At 40.1% G+C, this 23794-nt stretch overlaps 1 protein-coding gene across 2 annotated transcripts in view; it reads left to right on the plus strand.

Moving 5' to 3' along the window:
- Window positions 1-1000: 1000 nt before the first annotated feature.
- Window positions 1001-23794, plus strand: part of NPHP4 (nephrocystin 4) — a 185355-nt gene continuing 162561 nt past the window's right edge. For both annotated transcript variants that reach the window (XM_067472811.1, XM_067472812.1), the window contains exons 1-3: window positions 1001-1053; window positions 11867-12012; window positions 22815-22967. In XM_067472811.1, coding sequence (XP_067328912.1) covers window positions 11875-12012; window positions 22815-22967 — 291 coding nt within the window. In that variant the 5' untranslated portion in view covers window positions 1001-1053; window positions 11867-11874. The remainder of the gene's footprint in view (window positions 1054-11866; window positions 12013-22814; window positions 22968-23794) is intronic.

Below are 23794 nucleotides of genomic sequence, written 5' to 3' on the forward strand. Positions count from 1 at the left end.
ATAATAAAAACAATAATATATATATATTATTTCAAATAATATTTATGTGTAATTATTTATATAGTATTATATTACAATCATAAATACTAAACTATATATATATATAATTTTAAATAATAATTATGTATAATCATTTATATAGTATTATATTACAATAAATATAAAACAATTAAATAATTTTAAGAATCTATATTCTATGACAATAATAAATATTAAATAATAAATATTAAATAAATAATTTATATAGTATTATATTACAATAATAAATACTCAACAATATATATATAATTTTAAATAATAATTATGTATAATTATTTAATAATAATAATAATAAATACTAAAGTATATATAATTTTAAATAATAATTTTGTGTAATTATTTATATAGTATTATATTACAATAATAAATACTCAACAATATATATATATGTGTTATTTTAAATAATAATTATGTATAATTATTTAATAATAATAATAAATACTAAAGAATATATATATATATATATAATTTTAAATAATAATTATGTGTAATTATTTATATAGTATTATATTACAATAATAAATACTAAACAATATATATATAATTTTAAATAATATTTTATTTATATATTTTTTCATTATTATTATTTCAGAGGCGAAGGACCTGCTTGCGTCAAGTTGAGCCAACCCACTGGCTCCGCCTCCTCTTCTGCGCGGGCTTTTATACCTCACCAAGCCACGCCCCTTTTCCGTTGCCTTAGCAACGCCGAAGCTACAACTGCAGCCGCGTTAGTCAAATGGATCATACCATTCCTTCCACTTCTGAGAGGGGGGGGATGAGCTGAGTTGAGAAATTGAAAGAAAAAAAGAACTTAGAGGGAGAAAGTGAGAGAAACAATAGCAAAAAGGGCAAAGAAGAAACAATACTAATCGAGAAGAGATTGGAGGAAGAGCGAGGAAGAGCGAGGAAGAGCAAGGAAGAGGTTTCTTCCCCCCCCCCCCTTTGATAGGAGGCGAACATGGTACGGCCCAAACAAGATGGCGGCGGGGCCTGAGTAGGCGGCGAGCGCGTCAGGTAAAAAAGAGGGTCTCGGGGTCGTTAAAAAAAAATCATAAACGGGGGGAGCGTTTCTATTGGGCGAGGCGAGGAGAGGGACGACGCTGATTGGTTGCTTTTGAATTTTTTTCCTCTTGGCAACAGCTGAGAAAAAGAGGAGGAGCCCGCTGATTGGCTGAGCTCTCTCCAAGGCCTCAGTATTTTTTTCCTCTTGGCAACAGAGCTGCGAAAAAGAGGAGGAGCCCGCTGATTGAGAGGGACGACGCTGATTGGCTGCCTCTGATTTTTTTCCTCTTGGCAACAGAGCTGAGAAAAAGAGGAGGAGCGCTCTGATTGGCTGAGCTCTCTCCAAGGCCTCAGTATTTTTTTGAGGCCACGCCCACATTGTCCCAGATTGTCTTAACTTCTGAATTTTTTTCCCCTTGGCAACAGAGCTGAGAAAAAGAGGAGGAGCCCTCTGATTGGCTGAGATCTCTCCCCTGCCTCAGTATTTTTGAGGAGGAGCCCTCTGATTGGCTGAGCTCTCTCCAAGGCCTCAGTATTTTTTTTGAGGCCACGCCCACATTGTCCCAGATTGTCTTAACTTCTGAATTTTTTTCCCCTTGGCAACAGAGCTGAGAAAAACAGGAGGAGCCCTCTGATTGGCTGAGATCTCTCCAAGGCCTCGAGGAGGAGCCCGCTGATTGGCTGAGCTCTCTCCAAGGCCTCAGTATTTTTTTTGAGGCCACGCCCAGCTGTTTCAACTTAACTTCTGAGCATGTACTGAGTGCTTTCAACCCAAATTCCCATTTATCACAATATAATAATAATAAAACAGTATATTTCATAATTTGGAGGCAAAAGAAATGCATTTTTTTAGGTAAACACTCCTTCAACTTAACTTCTGAGCATGTACGGAGTGTTTTCAACCTGAATTCCCATTTATCACAATATTATAATAATAATACAGTGTATTTCATAATTTTTAGGCATTTTTTTTTAGGTAAACATTCCTACTGAAGGGAATTCTTAAGGATATCGTCCAATTTGATGTGTTGCTAGGCAGCTTTGCCGCGCATAGCAACGGGGAAGACATGGGGAGATTCAAAATGGCGGCTCATTTGAGTTGTTCTTCAAATGAGCCACCATTTTGAATCTCTCCATGTCTTCCCCGTTGCTATGCGGGGCAAAGCTGCCTAGCAACACATTAAACTGGATGATATCCCTCAAATGAGCCAAATTCTTGCCTAATTCTTGGCAATAATACAGTATATTTCATAATTTTGAGGCAAAAGAAATGCATTTTTAGGTAAACGTTTGTTTATTGGGGATATCATCCAATTTCATGTGTTGCTAGGCAGCTTTGCCCCGCATAGCAACGGGGAAGACATGGAGAGATTCAAAATGGCGGCTCATTTGAAGAACAACTCAAATGAGCCAAAGAAAGAGTAGGAAAGAAAAAAAATAAGAGAGAAAGAAGCTGATTGGCTGCCTCGTGTAAATTCTGCTTAGGAACAAGCCCTCGGAGCCCTCTGATTGGCTGCCTGATATTCAAAATGGCGGATGTTTCCAAAGAAACAAATAGAGCCAATGAAAGAGTATACAAACGCTAATTCTTGGCTAAGTCATCGAGGGAAAGAAGCTGATTGGCTGCCTCGTGTAATTTCTGCTTAGCAACAAGCCTTCGGAGCCCTCTGATTGGCTGGCTGATATTCAAAATGGCTACTGTTGCCAAAGAAACAAATAGAGCCAAAGAAAGAGTATACAAACCCTAATTCTTGGCTAATTCATTGAATATTAAGAGATTTTGATCAAACAAACAGTATCAATAGCCAATTTTTGAATAATTCATCAAATATTGGCCAAATTCAGACTGTATTCTAAATTCTAGGCCTGGTTTTGTATTGAAGAAAGAAAAAAAAATAGGAGGGAAAGAAGCTGATTGGCTGCTTCGTGTAATTTCTGCTTAGCAACAAGCCTTTGGAGCCCTCTGATTGGCTGGCTGATATTCAAAATGGCTACTGTTGCCAAATAACCAAAATGAGCCAATGAAAGAGTATACAAACCCTAATTCTTGGCTAATTCATTGAATATTAAGAGTTTTTAATCAAACAAACAGTATCAACAGCTAATTCTTGATTTATTAATCAGATATTGTCAAAATGACTCTTAAGAAGATTGTATTCTAAATTCTAGGTCCAGTTTTGTATTGAGGGGAGAGAAAAATAGGAGGGAAAGAAGCTGATTGGCTGCCTCGTGTAATTTCTGCTTAGCAACAATCCTTTGGAGCCCTCTGATTGGCTGGCTGATATTCAAAATGGCTACTGTTGCCAAATAACCAAAATGACCCAAAGAAAGAGTATACAAACCCTAATTCTTGACTAATTCATTGAATATTAAGAGATTTCAATCAAACAAACAGTATCAATAGGCAATTCTTGAATAATTCATCAAATATTGGCCTAATTAAGACTGTATTCTAAATTCTAGGCCTGGTTTTGTATTGAAGGGAGAGAGAAAAAGGAGGGAAAGAAGCTGATTGGCTGCCTCGTGTAATTTCTGCTTAGCAACAAGCCCTCGGAGCCCTCTGATTGGCTGGCCGATATTTAAAATGGCTACCTTTGCCAAAGAAGAACCAAAGAACCAAAATGAGCCAAAGAAATAGTATCAATGCCCACGCCCATGTATACATTATGTTTGTGTGTTGTGTGTGTGTGTGTGTGTATATATATATATATATATATATATAATACTATTGAAAGAAATCCCAAAAACTGTATTCTAAATTATAAGCCCGGTTTTGTATTGAGGGGAGAGAAAAATAGGAGGGAAAGAAGCTGATTGGCTGCCTTGTGTAATTTCTGCCTAGCAACAAGCCTTTGGAGCTCTCTGATTGGCTGGCTGATATTCAAAATGGCTACTGTTGTCAAAGAAGAAACAAAATAACAACTCAAATGAGCCAAAGAAAGAGTATAAAAACCCTAATTCATCGAATATTAAGAGATTTTGATCAAACAAACAGTATCAATAGCCAATTTTTGAATAATTCATCAAATATTGGCCTAATTAAGACTGTATTCTAAATTCTAGGCCTGGTTTTCTATTGAGGGGAGAGAAAAATAGGAGGGAAAGAAGCTGATTGGCTGCCTCGTGTAATTTCTGCTTAGCAACAAGCCTTTGGAGCCCTCTGATTGGCTGGCTGATATTCAAAATGGCTACTGTTGCCAAAGAACCAAAACGAGCCAAAGAAAGAGTATACAAGCCCTAATCCTTGGCTAATTCATTGAATATTAAGAGATTTTGATCAAACAAACAGTATCAATAGCCAATTCTTGAATAATTCATCAAATATTGGCAAAATTTAGACTGTATTCTAAATTCTAGGCCTGGTTTTGTATTGAAGGGAGAGAGAAAAAGGAGGGAAAGAAGCTGATTGGCTGCCTCGTGTAATTTCTGCTTAGCAACAAGCCCTCGGAGCCCTCTGATTGGCTGGCTGATATTCAAAATGGCTACTGTTGCCATTAAAACAAATCCCAAAGACTGTATTCTAAATTGAGGAGAGAAAAAAAGAGGAGGGAAAGAAGCTGATTGGCTGCCTTTTTTTCTTCTCCTTAGCAACAAGCCACTTCGAGCCCAGTGATTGGCTGACTGAGATCTTTTTCCCCCAATCAGAAAAAAAGAGGAGGGAAAGAAGCTGATTGGTTGCCTAATTATTTTTCTCCTTGGCAACAATCCCTCTGATTGGCTGACTGAGATTTTTTTCCCTTCTCACTTCCTTTTTCCCTCCATATTGGAATGGAGAGGGAGACACTAACAGGGAAAGAGTGCCTCTGAGCAAGTATTGATTAGTATTTGAATATCCCTGTTAATCACAGCAGAATTAAAGAGAGTATACCTAAATTAGGTTATTATTATGATTATTTCAATAATTTCCATGTTTGTTATAATGTTCATTATTATTATTATGTTTATTTATAATATTATTTAAATTATTATTTATAATATTATTTATTTATATAAATAAATAATATTATAAATATTTATATAATAAATAATATTATTTATTATATTATTTAAATTAAATTTAAATTATGTTTGTTACATTATTTAAATTATGTTTGTTATAATGTTTATTATGTCTGCTTACGTTATGTTTTTATTATGTTTAATTAAAATATTATTTAAATTATATTTGTTATCACTTTTATTATGTTTGCTTATATTATTATCTTTTTATTATGTTTACTTATAATATTATTTAAATTATTATGCTTGTTATATTATTTAAATTATATTTATTATTATGTTTATTATGATTGCTTATATTATTATGTTTTTATTATGTTTACTTATAATATTTAAATTATTATGTTTGTTACATTATTTAAATTATGTTTGTTATAATGTTTATTATGTTTGCTTATATTATTATTTTTTTATTATGTTTACTTATAATATTATTTAAATTATTATGTTTGTTACATTATTTAAATTATATTTATTATTATGTTTATTATGTTTGCTTATATTATTATGTTTTTATTATGTTTACTTATAATATTATTTAAATTATTATGCTTGTTATATTATTTAAATTACGTTTGTTATAATGTTTATTATGTTTGCTTATAATATTATGTTTTTATTGTGTTTACTTATAATATTATTTAAATTATTATGTTTGTTACATTATTTAAATTATGTTTGTTATAATTTTTATTATGTTTGCTTATATTATTATCTTTTTATTATGTTTACTTATAATATTATTTAAATTATTATGCTTTTTATATTATTTAAATTATATTTATTATTATGTTTATTATGTTTGCTTATATTATTATCTTTTTATTATGTTTACTTATAATATTTAAATTATTTGTTACATTATTTAAATTATATTTATTATTATGTTTATTATGTTTGCTTATATTATGTTTTTATTATGTTTACTTATAATATTATTTAAATTATTATGTTTGTCACATTATTTAAATTATGTTTGTTATAATTTTTATTATGTTTGCTTATATTATTATCTTTTTATTCTGTTTACTTATCATATTATTTAAATTATTATGCTTGTTATATTATTTAAATTATATTTATTATTATGTTTATTATTTTTGCTTATATTATTATGTTTTTATTATGTTTAATTAAAATATTATTTAAATTATTATGCTTGTTACATTATTTTAAATTACGTTTGTTATAACGTTAATTGTGTTTGGTTATATTATTATGTTTTTATTATGTTTACTTATTTTATTTCTCGTGTCAGGGCAGCCAGTCAAATATATTACATTTCTAACAGAACAAAGCAAACAAACAGAGAAAATACAAAATGTGTGAGTTTGGTATTTGGTTAAATGTCCTCTGACCACTATCTGGCCACTTGGAGTGCTTCTGGTGTTGCCGCAAGAAGGTCCTCCATGGTGCATGTGGCAGGGCTCAGGTTGCATTGCAGCAGGTGGTCAGTGGTTTGCTCTTCTCCACACTCGCATGCCGAGGATTCCACCCTGTAGCCCCATTTCTTGAGGTTGGCTCTGCATCTCGTGGTGCCAGAGCACAGTCTGTTCAGCGCCTTCCAAGTCACCCAGTCTTCTGTGTGCCCAGGGGGAAGTCTCTCATCTGGTATCAGCCATTGGTTGAGGTTCTGAGTTTGAGCCTGCCACTTTTGGACTCTCGCTTGCTGAGATGTTCCAGCGAGTCTCTCTGTAGATCTTAGAAAACTATGTCTGGATTTAAGTCGTTGACGTGCTGGCTGATACTCAAACAAGGGATGAGCTGGAGATGTCTCTGCCTTGGTCCTTTCACTATTGGCTGCTACTTCCCGGCGGATGTCAGGTGGTGCGATACCGGCTAAGCAGTGTAATTTCTGTGGCAGGAGATGGCTAGTTTATCATATTATTATAATTCCTGTTACTGTTATTTTTATTATTCTGTTAATTTTAATGGCATTTATTATATTGTTTCGTTATTATGTCAATAATAATAATAATAATAATAATAATAATAATGTTTTATTACATTTATTATAATGTAATAAAGGAAAATACTGGAAAGGTTTGGGGAGAATTGACCTTGCTTTATAGGAGTTGTAGTTCACCTAAATCCAGAGAGCACTGTGAATCCAAAGTAAGATGGATCTGGGCCAAACTTGGCATGCATACCCACATATGAATACTGGTGGGTTCTTTTGGGGGTGGGGTGGGTGGGGATTGCCGTGACCAACCGAAAGCACTAGAAGAGTTGGTGGGCCTTGACCTTGAGTTTGGGAGTTGTAGTTCACCAACATCCAGAGAGCACTGTGGACGCAAACAATGATGGATCTGGACCAAACTTGGCACGAATACACAATATGCCCAAATGTTTTGGAGCTTGGGGGAAAATAGACCTTGACATTTGGCAGTTGTAGTTACTGGGATTTATAGTTCACCTGCAATCAAAGAGCACGTCGACCCCCACTAATGATGGACCTGGACCAAACTTGGCACACAGAGCTGTCATGACCAACACAAAAATATTAGAGGCCTTGGGGGGGGGGGGGTTAACCAGGATTTGGGGGAGTTGTAGTTCATCCAAAGAGCACCTTTATCACAAACAACAATGGACACATGCCCTAATTTGAATCCCTGAGGGATTTGGAGGGACTGACCTTGATTTTTGGAGTATCAAATATAATTACTACTGATAATATAGACTAATATATAATGATATACTCTTTTATTATTGTGTATTTGTATATTTTAAGTTGTGATGTTTTGGCTTGTGAGCTGCTTTGAGTATCCCTATAATGATAATAATGAAGTTCAGGGTAAATGCATTCCCACCAAACTTTTGGGTCCTTTTGCTTCTTCCTAACTGCTTTTGGGTCCTTTTGCTTTTTCCTAACTGCAATTCCCATCGCTCTTTGGAATTAGTTGTGCAACGCCAAAGCTGCCCAGCCTTGCCGTGCTGAACAATTATAGGCCAATCTCCAACCTTCCTTTTTTGGGTAAGGTACTGGAGCGGGTGGTTGCCTCCCAGCTCCAGGGCTTCCTAGATGACATCAATTACCTAGATCAGTCACAGTCTGGTTTCAGGCCTGGTCACGGCACCGAGACAGCCTTGGTCGCCTTGGTGGATGACGTCCGTAGAGAGCTGGACAGGGGGAGTGTGACTCTGTTGCTTCTCTTGGACATCTCAGCGGCTTTCGATACCATCGATCATGGTATCCTTCTGGGTCGTCTCTCTGGGATGGGTCTCGGGGACACGGTTCTGTCGTGGGAGGGTCGATCCCAGATGGTGAAGCTGGGAGATGCCTGCTCGGACCCCTGGCCTTTGACCTGTGGGGTCCTGCAAGACTCTATCCTGTCCCCCATGCTTTTTAACATCTACGTGAACCTGCTGGGAGAGGTCATCCGGAGTTTTGGAGTTGGGTGCCATCTCTACGCAGGTGACGCACAACTCTACTACTCTTTTCCACCTAATTCCAAAGAGGCCTCTCGGGTGCTGGACGAGTGCCTGACCGCTGTGTCTATCTGGATGAGGAGGAACAAGCTGAGGATCAATCCCGACAAGACAGAGGTCCTCCTGGTCAATTGTAAGCCTGACCGGGGTATAGGGTGGCAACCTGTGTTGGACGGGGTTACACTCCCCCTGAAGCCAAAGGTCCGCACTTTGGGAGTCCTCTTGGATTCATCACTCACGCTTGAGGCTCAGGCGTCGGCGGTGTCCGGGAGGGCTTTTGCACAATTAAGACTCGTGCGCCAACTGCGACCGTACCTCGCTAAGGCTGATCTGGCCGGGGTGGTCCATGCCTTGGTCACCTCTAGATTGGACTACTGCAATGCGCTCTACGTGTGGCTGCCCTTGAAAACGGCTCGGAAATTCCAACTGGTCCAACGGGCAGCAGCCAGGATGTTAACTGGGGCCCATTACAGAGAGAGGTCAACCCTCCTGTTCAAGGAGCTCCACTGGCTGCCGTTTATTTTCCGAGCCCAATTTAAGGTGCAGGTGCTTACCTACAAACTATCAGGAAACTAACAAAGACCTGGTTGTGGAACGTGGCATTTGACAACTGATTTAATTCTTTGCCCACATGAACGGAGGATGATGAATGGGATTGTGATGGTGTCGGACGATTTGGCTCTTTTAACTGTGATGATAATGTTTTAATGTGTATGGTGCTGATATTTTAATCGTGTAATGAAGCAGCATTGTGTTGTTATTGTATATTCTTTGTATGTTAACACATGTTGTGAACCGGTCCGAATCCCTCTTTGAAGGTGAGAGGGTCGGTACATAAAACCTCGAAATAAATAAATAATAAATAAATAATATCCCTATAATGATAATAATGAAGTTCAGAGTAAATGCATTCCCACCAAACTTTTGGGTCCTTTTGCTTCTTCCTAACTGCAATTCCCATCGCTCTTTGGAATTAGTTGTGCAATTTGTCTTGCCATGCAATTTGGCAGCACCGTCGTTTTGCTTTTCGCCTTCTTATAATTAATTTAAAAGAAATACGCTCCCTGTTAACCAAGAGGCTTTTAAGTGCCGAATAGGCTCTCAAGTGGTATTTAATAAATAAACCACAAACAGCCTTGCAGTGCCAAGGCCGGCTGCCACACAAGCATTGGGATTCAGTTGAATATATTGACTTTGGCACAGGGTCGGAGAGTTGTAAATGCGCCTTTCCATTATTGTTATTATTATTATTATTATTATTATTATATTATTATGTTTATTTATGTCCCACTTTTTCTCTTTTTCTCTTCACTCAAAGCGGCTGTGTATCTATTATTATTATGTTTATGTTTATTTATAAGCAACTATTTATCTATTAATTAGTATTAGAACGTATTATTATTCTTGTTTATTTATTTATACTCTGCTTTTTTCTCTCCACAAGACTCAAAATGGGGGGGACTCAGGGCGGCTTACAAAAGGCACAATTCGATGCCTACACAATAATACAGATAAACATATAAGACAGTAATTAAACCAGTTATAACAGTTAAAAACAATCATTATATATCACAGTCAATAAACCAATCTCATACTCAGCGTTCGCTAACTCAGACTCCAGAACTTCATTCCACATTGTCTACTCTTATCAGTCGTCGTAGCCCTTTGTTTATATGCCCAAACGCCTGGTCCCAAATCCATGTTTTTAATTTCCTTCTAAAGGAAAGGGGGGGTGGTCGCTGATCTAATTTCCCCGGAGAGTGAATTCCATAGGTGAGGGGCCACCACCGAGAAGGCCCTGCTCCTTGTACCCGCCAATCTCACTTGTGATAGAGGCGGGGACGAGAGCAGGGCCTCCCCGGAAGATCTTAAACTCCGAGGTGGGACGTAGAGATCCGTTCGGACAGATACGCTGGGCCAGAACCGTATAGGGTTTTGTAGGTCAAGTTTGGTCGAGATCCATCATTGTTTGAGTCCACAGTGCTCTCTGGATGTAGGTGAACTACAACTCCCAAACTCAAGGTCAGTGCCCACCAAACCATTCCAGTGTGTTCTGTTGGTCAAGGAAGTCCTGTATGCCATGTTTGGTTGAATTCCATCATTGGTGGAGTTCAGAATGCTCTTTGATTGTAGGTGAACTATAAATCCCAGTAAGTACAAATCCCAAATGTCAAGGTCTATTTCCTCCAAACTACATCTGTGTTCATATTTGGGCATATTGAGTGCTTGTGCCAAGTTTGGTCCAGATCCATCATTGTTTGAGTCCACAGTCCTCTCTGGATGTAGGTGAACTACAACTCCCAAACTCAAGGTCAATGTCCACCAAACCATTTCAGTGTGTTCTGTTGGTCATGGACGTCCTGTATGCCATGTTTGGTTGAATTCCATCATTGGTGGAGTTCAGAATGCTCTTTGATTGTAGGTGAACTATAAATCCCAGTAAGTACAAATCCCAAATGTCAAGGTCTATTTCCTCCAAACTACATCTGTGTTCATATTTGGGCATATTGAGTGCTTGTGCCAAGTTTGGTCCAGATCCATCATTGTTTGAGTCCACAGTCCTCTCTGGATGTAGGTGAACTACAACTCCCAAACTCAAGGTCAATGTCCACCAAACCATTTCAGTGTGTTCTGTTGGTCATGGACGTCCTGTATGCCATGTTTGGTTGAATTCCATCATTGGTGGAGTTCAGAATGCTCTTTGATTGTAGGTGAACTATAAATCCCAGTAAGTACAAATCCCAAATGTCAAGGTCTATTTCCTCCAAACTACATCTGTGTTCATATTTGGGCATATTGAGTGCTTGTGCCAAGTTTGGTCCAGATCCATCATTGTTTGAGTCCACAGTCCTCTCTGGATGTAGGTGAACTACAACTCCCAAACTCAAGGTCAATGCCCACCAAACCATTCCAGTGTGTTCTGTTGGTCATGGAAGTCCTGTATGCCATGTTTGGTTGAATTCCATCATTGGTGGAGTTCAGAATGCCCTTTGATTGTAGGTGAACTATACATCCCAGTAAGTACAAATCCCAAATGTCAAGGTCTATTTCCTCCAAACTCCATCTGTGTTCATATTTGGGCATATGGAATATTTGTGTCAGTTTGGTCCAGATCCATCTTTGATTGTAGGTGAACTATGAATCCCAGCAACTACAACTCCCAAAATGTCAAGGTCTATTTCCCTTAAACTACATCTGTGTTCATATTTGGGCTATGGAATCTTCGGGCCAAGTTTGGTCCAGATCCATCATTGTTTGAGTCCACAGTGCTCTCTGGATGTGGGTGAACTATAATTCCCAGACTCAAGGTCAATGCCCACCAAACCCTTCCAGGACTGAACCCTGACACTCTGCTCATTGACCATTGATGAGAGAAGAAATTGTGTGTGTGTTTTAGGCCACGAGATGGGGGAATGGCAGAGGATCTTTGCTCAGCATCGCGCTGTCCCGCCGCATCACCAGCGGAGGCGGCACCAAGCGCCCCGGGAATCGACGGCGTTCCAGTGTGTCCTGAAGCGGGTGGAGGGGGACGTCCTGAGGCAGGTAAGCGGACAATACAACCCTTTCTTTTTCCCCATATATGTGGATCCTTGACCTAAATGTGTCCCAGCTTAAGAGCATTTTGAGCTAAGAGCCTGCGTTCACTTTGACATACAAGCAGAGTTTCGTGCAATTGCTCGGCTCTAGTTTTGCTTTGATATACATGCAGCGTTTTCCATTATAGACCGTACCTCAGTCTAGGTTTTGCTTTGAGATACACACAAAATTTTCGGCCGCGGGTTTTATTTTGACATGCGAGTTGCGTTTGAGTTATGAGCTGTCACTTGACCCGGGTTTTGCTTTGACATATGAGCAGTGTTTCGTGCAGTTACTCGCTCTGGTTTTGCTTTGATATACATGCAGCCTTTTCCATTATAGATCGTTGCTCGGTCCAGGTTTTGCTTTGAGATACGAACAGAATTTTCAACCACGGGTTTTATTTTGACATGCGAGTTGCATTTGAGTTATGAGCTGTCACTTGACCCGGGGTTCGCTTTGACATATGAGCAGTGTTTTGTGCAATTACTTGATCTGGTTTTGCTTTGATATACATGCAGCGTTTTCCATCACAGACCGTCGCTCGGTCCAGGTTTTGCTTTGAGATACGAACAGAATTTTCAACCACGGGTTTTATTTTGACATGCGAGTTGCATTTGAGTTATGAGCTGTCACTTGACCCGGGTTTTGCTTTGACATATGAGCAGTGTTTCGTGCAGTTACTCGCTCTGGTTTTGCTTTGATATACATGCAGCATTTTCCATTATAGATCGCTGCTCGGTCCAGGTTTTGCTTTGAGATACGAACAGAATTTTCAACCACGGGTTTTATTTTGACATGCGAATTGCATTTGAGTTATGAGCTGTCACTTGACCCGGGGTTCACTTTGACATATGAGCAGTGTTTTGTGCAATTACTTGATCTGGTTTTGCTTTGATATACATGCAGCGTTTTCCATCACAGACTGTCGCTCGGTCCAGGTTTTGCTTTGAGATACAAACAGAATTTTCAACCATGGGTTTTATTTTGACATGCGAGTTGCATTTGAGTTATGAGCTGTCACTTGACCCGGGTTTTGCTTTGACATATGAGCAGTGTTTCGTGCAGTTACTTGCTCTGGTTTTGCTTTGATATACATGCAGCATTTTCCATTATAGATCGTTGCTCGGTCCAGGTTTTGCTTTGAGATACGAACAGAATTTTCAACCACGGGTTTTATTTTGACATGCGAGTTGCATTTGAGTAATGAGCTGTCACTTGACCCGGGTTTCCCTTTGACATATGAGCAGTGTTTCGTGCAATTGCTTGACCCTGGTTTTTCTTTGATAAACGTGCAGCATTTTCCATTATGGATTATCACTCGGTCCAGGTTTTGCTTTGAGATATGAACAGAATTTTCAACCGCGGGTTTTATTTTGACATGCGAGTTGCGTTTGAGTTACGAGCTGTCGCTTGACCCAGATTTCACTTTGACATATGAGCAGCATCTTGAGTTGTGAGGGAGTGTGAGCACGAGATTACAGGGCTTTAGGGCTTCAAGGGAGCAGCCTCCGGGCCTCGTGCTCTTGTCCACTTTGGGAGATTGCTTTCTGTTCGCTTTGCTCTTGTCCACTTGGAGGAACTTCGGGTTAGTTGACCATCCCTTAGTATTTTCTGCAGAATTAAACTACAGTGGAACCTCTACTTAAGAGTGTCACAACTAAAGAGTGTTTTGAGTTAAGAGCTGTCGCTTCACCTGAGCTAGCGCTGAAGGAAGCGCTAGTGCAATAGTACAGGGCTTTAGAGCTTCAAAGGAGTAGCCTCCGGGCCTCGTGTTCTTGTCCGCTTCACGAGGTTGCTGTCTGTCCGCTTTGCTCTTGTCCGCTTGGAGGAACTTTGGTATACGGTATAGACTCTTGATCCCTGGACTTTGCTCATTGAGCTCTTGGCGTTTGACCACTGGACTGGTCCTTTTGACTACGATGTTATCTTGAACCTGCAACAGAGTTTGCTGTCAGATTTGTTTTATATTCTGTGTCTGAGTGCTATCTTTATGTTTTGGACTATTAGAACAGCCAGAAAGTAAGTGCTGTTTTAATTAAATTGTTTAGCACAAACTGGGAGTTTGTTTGGTTCATCTCTGCCTGAATAATGGCAGAGCCCTGGCATCGTGAAATCTCCCAAGAGGGAGGGTGAAACCTCCTTCCACACTCCATCATTTGACTATTAAAATAGCCAGAAACTAAGTGCTGTTTTAATTAAACTGTTTGATACAAACTGGGTGTTTGTTTGATTCACCTCTGCCTGAATAATGGCAGAGCCTTGGCATTGTGACATCTCCCAAGGGGGAGAGTGAAACCCCCTTCCACACTCCATCATTGAACTATTAATACAGCCAGAAAGTAAGTGCTGTTTTAATTAAACTGTTTGATACAAACTGGGTGTTTGTTTGATTCACCTCTGCCTGAATACTGCAGAGCCCTGGCATCTTGACATTTCCCAAAGGGTAGGGTGAAACCCCCTTCCACACTCCATCATTGGACTATTTCCAGGATCCTTAGACCCACTTCTCAAAGTATATAAAGCAAAGGTTACTCCCATGCTCTTCTACGGAGCTGAAGTTTGGGGTCTAAACCAGGTACCATTATTAGAGCAATCACAATCACAGCACCTGCGAAGTTTCCTAGGAGTGGACAGGACGACCCCAGCTGCCGCAGTAAGAGCGGAACTGGGAGTATACACAGTGGATGGCTTATCCAAAATCAGGGCCTACAACTACTGGGCAAAACTGATGGCCATGGAAAATGATAGACTCCCCAAACTGTGCCTGTTAGAGCAGATAGAAAATCAACATCAGACCTTGGTTAGTTCTCCTGACAAAATACATCAGGAGCTGTGGACTTCCGACTCGGTATCCGAATCTCTTAGAAGAGTTAGACCCAAAAATAGTTGCTCAACAAGTATTGGATATAGAAGGCCAAAAAGACATCGCTACCCTCAGTAAAGCTGGCTCACTGAAATGGTTAGGCCGCTTTAAACATACTTTCCAAACAGCTCGATATCTAAAAACAGAAATGCCTAAACACCTTAGGAGGGTATTTACCAGAGCTCGTTTTGAACAGCTGGATACAATGGACAAGCACGGAAGGTTTAATCAAGTCCCATACAACGAACGATTTTGTATTTGTGGAGCACCAGAGGTGGAGGATATCACACATGTATTGTTCAGCTATGAGCTGTATAAGAAAGAGAGAGACCATTGCCTTGGATCATACATTATTCAAAAAACACACTGGGACCCATATATTAAAACCTCATTTTTGTTGGCCGGACAGAACCCTAAAATAACACACAAAACAGCCCTTTTTCTATTCAAAGCAACACAGCTGAGAATTGCACATTTAGACTCAATTGGGGTAAACTGTGGAGGTGACGCAGACATTTGATCTGAACGAGATCCTGTTGACAGCTTGTTTATTTTAACTCCTTTTATACCGAGGGTTGTATGTTGTATGTATGACTATGTATGACTATGTGTTAATTGTGTTATGTGTTAAATGTTTTGATACGGCCAATAGGCCAATCAATAAAACGTATCTATCTATCTATCATTGGACTGTTAATACAGCCAGAAAGTAAGTGCTGTTTTAATTAAACTGTTTGATACAAACTAGGTGTTTTTTTGATTCACCTCTGCCTGAATAATGGCAGGGCCCTGGCATCGTGACATCTCCCAAGGGGGAGGGTGAAACCCACACTCCATCATTGGACTATTAAAACAGCCAGAAAGTAAGTGCTGTTTTAATTAAACTGTTTGATACAAACTGGGTGTTTGTTTGATTCGCCTCTGCCTGAATAACGGCAGAGCCCTGGCATCGTGACATCTCCCAAGGGAGAGGGTGAAACCCCTTTCCACACTCCATCGTTGGACTATTAATACAGCCAGAAAGTAAGTGCTGTTTTAATTAGACTGTTTGATACAAACTGGGTGTTTGATTCACCTCTGCCTGCATAACGGCAGAGCCCTGACATAGTGATATTTTTTTAAAATATTGCTTTGTATATACAAAACTTACGAATTAGATGCGACTCACTGTTTCAAAATGAAAATTTACACACCCCTATTGTTATAGTAAGAAGGCTGTCCCTTGTGTTGAGGTGTGACTCTCTTTTCTGACCATTTGAACCCAGTTCTGGAGCAACAGAAACTAGGCCGACTCTATTTTCAACATGGCATTTTTTTTCTGGTTGTTCAACACAACTCTCCCGGCTTTTGTAGGGCAAATGCAGACTCGCACGGATAGGTCTTTGGAGGCTTACAGCGAGGAACATTTTGAGCCGTTCTCTCCTTCCTCCGGCAGCACATTGCGGCAGGATTACGGCGTGATTGATCGATTCCCCTCCTCTTGGCTTCCAATCTGCAAATGGGAGATAGCAGTGCAAGACCTTGGGCTGAAACCTTGTGCCGGGTTACAGCACCGGGCCTCTAAATAATGCAGAGCAACTTAAATCTTTAATTTGGCCCGAGCCGTTCATATCTTGCCGCTCGATTTCCTGAGTTTGTAGGTTGGTGCCGAAAGGCATTGGTTTGTGCTTCAGGTTTTGCTTTGAGATACACACACATTTTTCGGCCGTGGGTTTCATTTTGATATGCGAGTTGCGTTTGAGTTATGAAGCTGTCACTTGACCCGGGTTTCGCTTTGACATATGAGCAGTGTTTCGTGCAATTACTCGGCCCTGCAGAACCTTTCCAGTCATTTATCGGATACTTGATTTTAACTATGTTTTCATATTGTACTAGCTGTCCCCTGCCACACGTTGCCGTGGCCCAGTCTGTGTATATGTGTTTTGTGTGTATGTATGTATGTATGTATGTATGTCAACTTCTTCTGTGACGGCTTTAGAAAACTTGTTCATCGTTGGCAGAAACGTATCCAATTGTCTGGTGATCTGGAAAATAAAGTAACGAGAAAGTGTTGGTTTCTAATATATGCCATTCCTTTCTACTTGTGAGAAAACAGTATTTCTTGTTAGGTTCTTGTGGGTTTTTTCGGACTATATGGCCATGTTCTAGAGGCATTTTCTCCTGACGTTTCGCCTGCATCTATGGCAAGCATCCTCAGAGGTAGTGAGGTCTGTTGGAAATAGGACAATCTATATATACAAATCTGTTAGGTTGGTTCAACGGGACAGCAAAACTCCACAACCCCCCAATGAAACCAAAATTCCCATGCCCATAACACAACCCACAAGGTACAAACATATCTAATCAAAATGAAAAACAACACAACACACTCACAAAACGGCAAAACAACAAAACTCAAAAAAAAAACCCCAACGAAACTTAACCGACATTCCCATGCCCATAACACAATCCACAAAGTACAAACATATCTACTCAAAATGAAAAACAACACAACAAGACACTCACAAAACGGCAAAACAACTAAACTAAAAAAAAACCCCAATGAAACTTAACCAAAATTCCCAAGCCCATAACACAATCCACAAGGTACAAACATATCTACTCAAAATGAAAAACAACACAACAACACACTCACAAAACGGCAAAACAACAAAACTCAAAAAAAAAAATCCCAATGAAACTTAACCAAAATTCCCATGCCCATAACACAACCCACAAGGTACAAACATATCTAATCAAAATGAAAAACAACAGAACACACTTACAAAACGGCAAAACAACAAAACTCAAAAAAAAATCCCAATGAAACTTAACCAAAATTCCCATGCCCATAACACAATCCACAAGGTACAAACATATCTACTCAAAATGAAAAACAACACAACAACACACTCGCATTACGGCAAAACAACTGAGCATGAGCCGCAAGTTCCCTGGGCGCGCAAACAGCCTTCCGGCCAACGTTCCCTCTGCGGAAGCCATGCCACAGCAACGCGTGGCAGGGCACAGCTAGTGGGTTTATATATCTGTGGAATGATTGGGGTGGGGCAAAGAGCTCTTCTCTGCTGGAGCTAGGTGTGAATGTTTCAGCTGACCACCTTCATTAGCATTTGAAGGCCTGCCTGAGCCTGGGAAAATGTTCTGTTGAGAGGTGTTAAGATGTGCCTGGTTGTTTCCTCTCTGCTGTTTTGCTGTAGTAATTTTAGAGCTTTTTAATACTGGTAGCCAGATTTTGTTCATTTTCATGGTCTCTTCCTTTCTGTTGAAATTGTCCACATGCTTGTGGATTTCAGTGGCTTCTCTGTGTAGTCTGACATGGTGGTTGTTGGAGTGGTCCAGCATTTCTGTGTTCTCAAATAATATGCTGTGTCCAGGCTGGTTCATCAGGTGCTCTGCTATGGCTGACTTCTCTGGTTGAAGGAGTCTGCAGTGCCTTTCATGTTCCTTGATGCGTGTCTGGGCAATGCTGTGTTTGGTGGTCCCTATGTAGACTTGTCCACAGCTGCATGGTATACAATGGTAGACTCCTGCAGAGGTGAGAGGATCCCTCTTGTCCTTTGCTGAATGTAGCATTTGTTGGATTTTCTTGGTGGGTTTGTAGATAGTTTGTATGTTGTGTTTCCTCATCAGCTTCCCTATGCGGTCAGTGGTTCCCTTGATGTATGGCAAGAACACTTTTCCTCTGGTGGATCTTCATCTTGACTCTCGTGGCTTCTTCTCGGTGGTCTTGCAGCTCTTCTGATGTCTGAGGTGGAATATCCATTGGCCTGGAGAGCCTAGTTGAGGTGGTTCAGTTCATCTTGGAGGATGTGGGCTTCGCAGATTCTTTTTGCACCGTCTGCCAAGGCTTTAATGGGGCTTCTTTTTTGACTTGGGTGGTGGTTGGAGTGATGGCCTTGGCAGACAAATCCCAAATGTCAAGGTCTATTTCCTCCAAACTCCATCTGTGTTCATATTTGGGCATATGGAATATTTGTGTCAAGTTTGGTCCAGATCCATCATTGTTTGAGTCCACAGTGCTCTCTGGATGTAGGTGAACTACAACTCCCAAACTCAAGGTCAATGCCCACCAAACCCTTCCAGTGTGTTCTGTTTGTCATGGAAGCCCTATATGCCATGTTTGGTTCAATTCCATCATTGATGGAGTTCAGAATGCTCTTTGATTGTAGGTGAACTATAAATCCCAGTAACTACAAATCCCAAATGTCAAGGTCTATTTCCTCCAAACTCCCTCTGTGTTCATATTTGGGCATATTGAGTGCTTGAGCCAAGTTTGGTCCAGAATAGATCCATCATTGTTTGAGTCCACAGTGCTCTCTGGATGTGGGTGAACTACAATTCCCAAGCTCAAGGTCAATGTCCACCAAACCCTTCCAGTATTTTCTGTTGGTCAAGGGAGTTCTGTGTGCCAAGTTTGGTTCAATTCCATCATTGGTGGAGTTCAGAATGCTCTTTGATTGTAGGTGAACTATAAATCCCAGCAACTACAACTCCCAAATGTCAAGGTCTATTTCCCTTAAACTCTATCTGTGTTCATATTTGGGCATATGGAATATTCGTGCCAAGTTTGGTCCAGATCCATCATTGTTTGAGTCCACAGTGCTCTCTGGATGTAGGTGAACTATAATTCCCAATCTCAAGGTCAATGTCCACCAAACCCTTCCAGTTTTTTCTGTTGGTCATGGGAGCCCTGTGTGCTACGTTTGGCCCAATTCCATCATTGGTGGAGTTCAGAATGCTCCTTGATTGTAGGTAAACTATAAATCCCAGCAATGACAATTCCCAAATGACAAAATCAATTTTTTTGAGTGGAGGACATAAATTGGACTGTTAGGTGTCTTGTGTCCAAATTTGGTGTCAATTCCCCCAGTGGTTTTTGAGTTCTGATGGTATCACAAACTAACATTACATTTTTATTTATATAGACTAGCCATTCCCTGCCACGTGTTGCTGTCGTCCAGTCGGTGTATATGTGTTTTGTGTGTATGTATGTATGTATGTATGTATGTCGACTCCTTTTGTGACGGCTTTAGAAAACTTGTTCATCATTGGCAGAAATATATCCAATTGTCTAGTGATTATGTAGAAAAGTAAATAATGGTTGTTCATCGTTGGCAGAAATGTATCCAATTGTCTGGTGATTCTGTGGAAATGGGAATAGTGGTTGTTCATGGTTGGTAGAAATGTAACCAATTGTCTGGTGATTATATGGAAAAGTGAATAGTGGTTATTCATGACTGGCAGAAAAGTATCCAATTGTCTGATGATTATATGGAAAAGTGAATAGTGTTTGTTCATCGTTGGCAGAAATGTATCCAATTGTCCGGTGATTATGTGGAAAAGTGAATAGTGGTTGTTCATCGTTGGCAGAAATGTATCCAATTGTCTGGTGATTGCATGGAAAAGCGAATAGTGGTTGTTCATCGTTGGCAGAAATGTATCCAATTGTCTGGTGATTGCATGGAAAAGCGAATAGTGGTTGTTCATCGTTGGCAGAAATGTATCCAATTGTCTGGTGGTTATGTGGAAAAGTGAATAGTGGTTGTTCATCGTTGGCAGAAATGTATCCAATTGTCTGGTGATTGCATGGAAAAGCGAATAGTGGTTGTTCATCGTTGGCAGAAATGTATCCAATTGTCTGGTGATTGCATGGAAAAGCGAATAGTGGTTGTTCATCGTTGGCAGAAATGTATCCAATTGTCTGGTGATTGCATGGAAAAGTGAATAGTGGTTGTTCATCGTTGGCAGAAATGTATCCAATTGTCTGGTGATTGCATGGAAAAGCGAATAGTGGTTGTTCATCGTTGGCAGAAATGTATCCAATTGTCTGGTGGTTATGTGGAAAAGTGAATAGTGGTTGTTCATCGTTGGCAGAAATGTATCCAATTGTCTGGTGATTGTGTGGAAAAGTGAATAGTGGTTGTTCATCGTTGGCAGAAATGTATCCAATTGTCTGGTGATTATGTGGAAAAGTGAAGAGTGGTTGTTCATCGTTGGCAGAAATGTATCCAATTGTCTGGTGATTGTGTGGAAAAGGGAATAGTGGTTGTTCATCGTTGGCAGAAATGTATCCAATTGTCTGGTGTTTATGTGGAAAAGTGAAGAGTGGTTGTTCATCATTGGCAGAAATGTATCCAATTGTCTGGTGATTATGTGGAAAAGTGAAGAGTGGTTGTTCATCGTTGGCAGAAATGTATCCAATTGTCTGGTGATTATGTGGGAAAGCGAATAGTGGTTGTTCATCGTTGGCAGAAATGTATCCAATTGTCTGGTGTTTATGTGGAAAAGTGAAGAGTGGTTGTTCATCGTTGGCAGAAATGTATCCAATTGTCTGGTGATTATGTGGAAAAGTGAAGAGTGGTTGTTCATCGTTGGCAGAAATGTATCCAATTGTCTGGTGATTATGTGGAAAAGTGAAGAGTGGTTGTTCATCGTTGGCAGAAATGTATCCAATTGTCTGGTGATTATGTGGGAAAGCGAATAGTGGTTGTTCATCGTTGGCAGAAATGTATCCAATTGTCTGGTGATTATGTGGAAAAGCGAATAGTGGTTGTTCATCGTTGGCAGAAATGTATCCAATTGTCTGGTGATTGTGTGGAAAAGCGAATAGTGGTTGTTCATCGTTGGCAGAAATGTATCCAATTGTCTGGTGATTATGTGGAAAAGGGAATAGTGGTTGTTCATCGTTGGCAGAAATGTATCCAATTGTCTGGTGATTATGTGGAAAAGGGAATAGTGGTTGTTCATCGTTGGCAGAAATGTATCCCGTTGTCTGGTGATTACGTGGAAAAGGGAATAGTGGTTGTTCATCGTTGGCAGAAATGTATCCAATTGTCTGGTGATTATGTGGAAAAGGGAATAGTGGTTGTTCATCGTTGGCAGAAATGTATCCACTTGTCTGGTGATTATGTGGAAAAGTGAAGAGTGGTTGTTCATCGTTGGCAGAAATGTATCCAATTGTCTGGTGATTATGTGGAAAAGTGAAGAGTGGTTGTTCATCGTTGGCAGAAATGTATCCAATTGTCTGGTGATTATGTGGAAAAGGGAATAGTGGTTGTTCATCGTTGGCAGAAATGTATCCAATTGTCTGGTGATTATGTGGAAAAGGGAATAGTGGTTGTTCATCGTTGGCAGAAATGTATCCAATTGTCTGGTGATTATGTGGAAAAGTGAAGAGTGGTTGTTCATCGTTGGCAGAAATGTATCCAATTGTCTGGTGATTATGTGGGAAAGGGAATAGTGGTTGTTCATCGTTGGCAGAAATGTATCCAATTGTCTGGTGATTATGTGGAAAAGGGAATAGTGGTTGTTCATCGTTGGCAGAAATGTATCCAATTGTCTGGTGATTATGTGGAAAAGTGAAGAGTGGTTGTTCATCGTTGGCAGAAATGTATCCAATTGTCTGGTGATTATGTGGAAAAGGGAATAGTGGTTGTTCATCGTTGGCAGAAATGTATCCAATTGTCTGGTGATTATGTGGAAAAGGGAATAGTGGTTGTCCATCGTTGGCAGAAATGTATCCAATTGTCTGGTGATTATGTGGAAAAGGGAATAGTGGTTGTCCATCGTTGGCAGAAATGTATCCAATTGTCTGGTGATTATGTGGAAAAGGGAATAGTGGTTGTTCATCGTTGGTAGAAATGTATCCAATTGTCTGGTGATTATGTGGAAAAGGGAATAGTGGTTGTTCATCGTTGGCAGAAATGTATCCAATTGTCTGGTGATTATGTGGAAAACGGAATAGTGGTTGTTCATCGTTGGCAGAAATGTATCCCGTTGTCTGGTGATTATGTGGAAAAGGGAATAGTGGTTGTTCATCGTTGGCAGAAATGTATCCAATAAATACAGTGTATTGTTGTCGTTGTCGCTCATTATATGAGTGTTTGCTTCTTTCCATTGGCAGAGAACGCTGGGCAATGTGGCGGAGATGGAATTCCAGCTGCGCCTTTCCCTCTTTGATGCCTCCTACCGCCACTTCTTCGGGAAGACCTGGAGAAGCGATACACAGCCCCTCAAAGCCATGGCAGGGCAGCCCCCCACAGTCACCTTCAATGAGGTAAGGCACTCCGTTTTTCCGACTCTGGGGTGGTGGTGCTTATCTCCATTCCTAGCTGAAGAGCCGGCGTTGTCCCTAGACACCTTCAAGGTCATGTGGCCACTGGCATGACTGCTTGGAGCACCGTTACCGTCCTGGCAGTACCTATTGATCTACTCACATTTGCATATTTTCGAACTGCTAGGTTGGCAGGAGCTGGGGCTAGCAATGGGAGCTCACCCCGTCCCACGGATTCGAACCCTCTGTACCTTCTGGTCAGGACGTTCTGCAGCTTAGCGATTTAACCTGCTGTGTAGGGTATAACAATATTATTATTATTACTAGCTGTACCTTCTCTTTCCCTTCTTTCTTTCTCTCCTTCCTTCCCTCCTTCTTTCCTTCCCTTATTTTCTTTCATTCTCTCCTTCCTTCCTTCTCTTCCTCTTCCCTTCCTTCCTTCCTTCCTTCCTTCCCCTTTTTCTTTTTTTCTCTCCTTCCTTCCTTCCTTCTCTTCCTCTTCCCTTCCTCCCCCTTTTCTTTCCCTTTTTTCTTTCTCTTCCTCTTCCCTTCATTCCTTCCCCTTTTTCTTTCCTTCTCTCCTTCCTTCCTTCCTTCCTTCCTTCCTTCTTTCTTCCCTTCCTTCCCTTTTTCTTTCCTTCTCTCCTTCCTTCCTTTCTTCCTTCCTTCCTTCTCTTCCTCTTCCCTTCCTTCCCCCTTTTCTTTCCCTTTTTTCTTTCTCTCCTTCCTTCTCTTCCTCTTCCCTTCCTTCCTTCCTTCCCCTTTTTCTTTCATTCTCTCCTTCTTTCCTTCTTTCTCTTCCTCTTCCCTTCCTTCCTTCCCTTTTTCTT

This window comes from Anolis sagrei, chromosome 13 (assembly GCF_037176765.1).
Source record: "Anolis sagrei isolate rAnoSag1 chromosome 13, rAnoSag1.mat, whole genome shotgun sequence".
Taxonomy (NCBI): Eukaryota; Metazoa; Chordata; class Lepidosauria; order Squamata; family Dactyloidae; genus Anolis; species Anolis sagrei.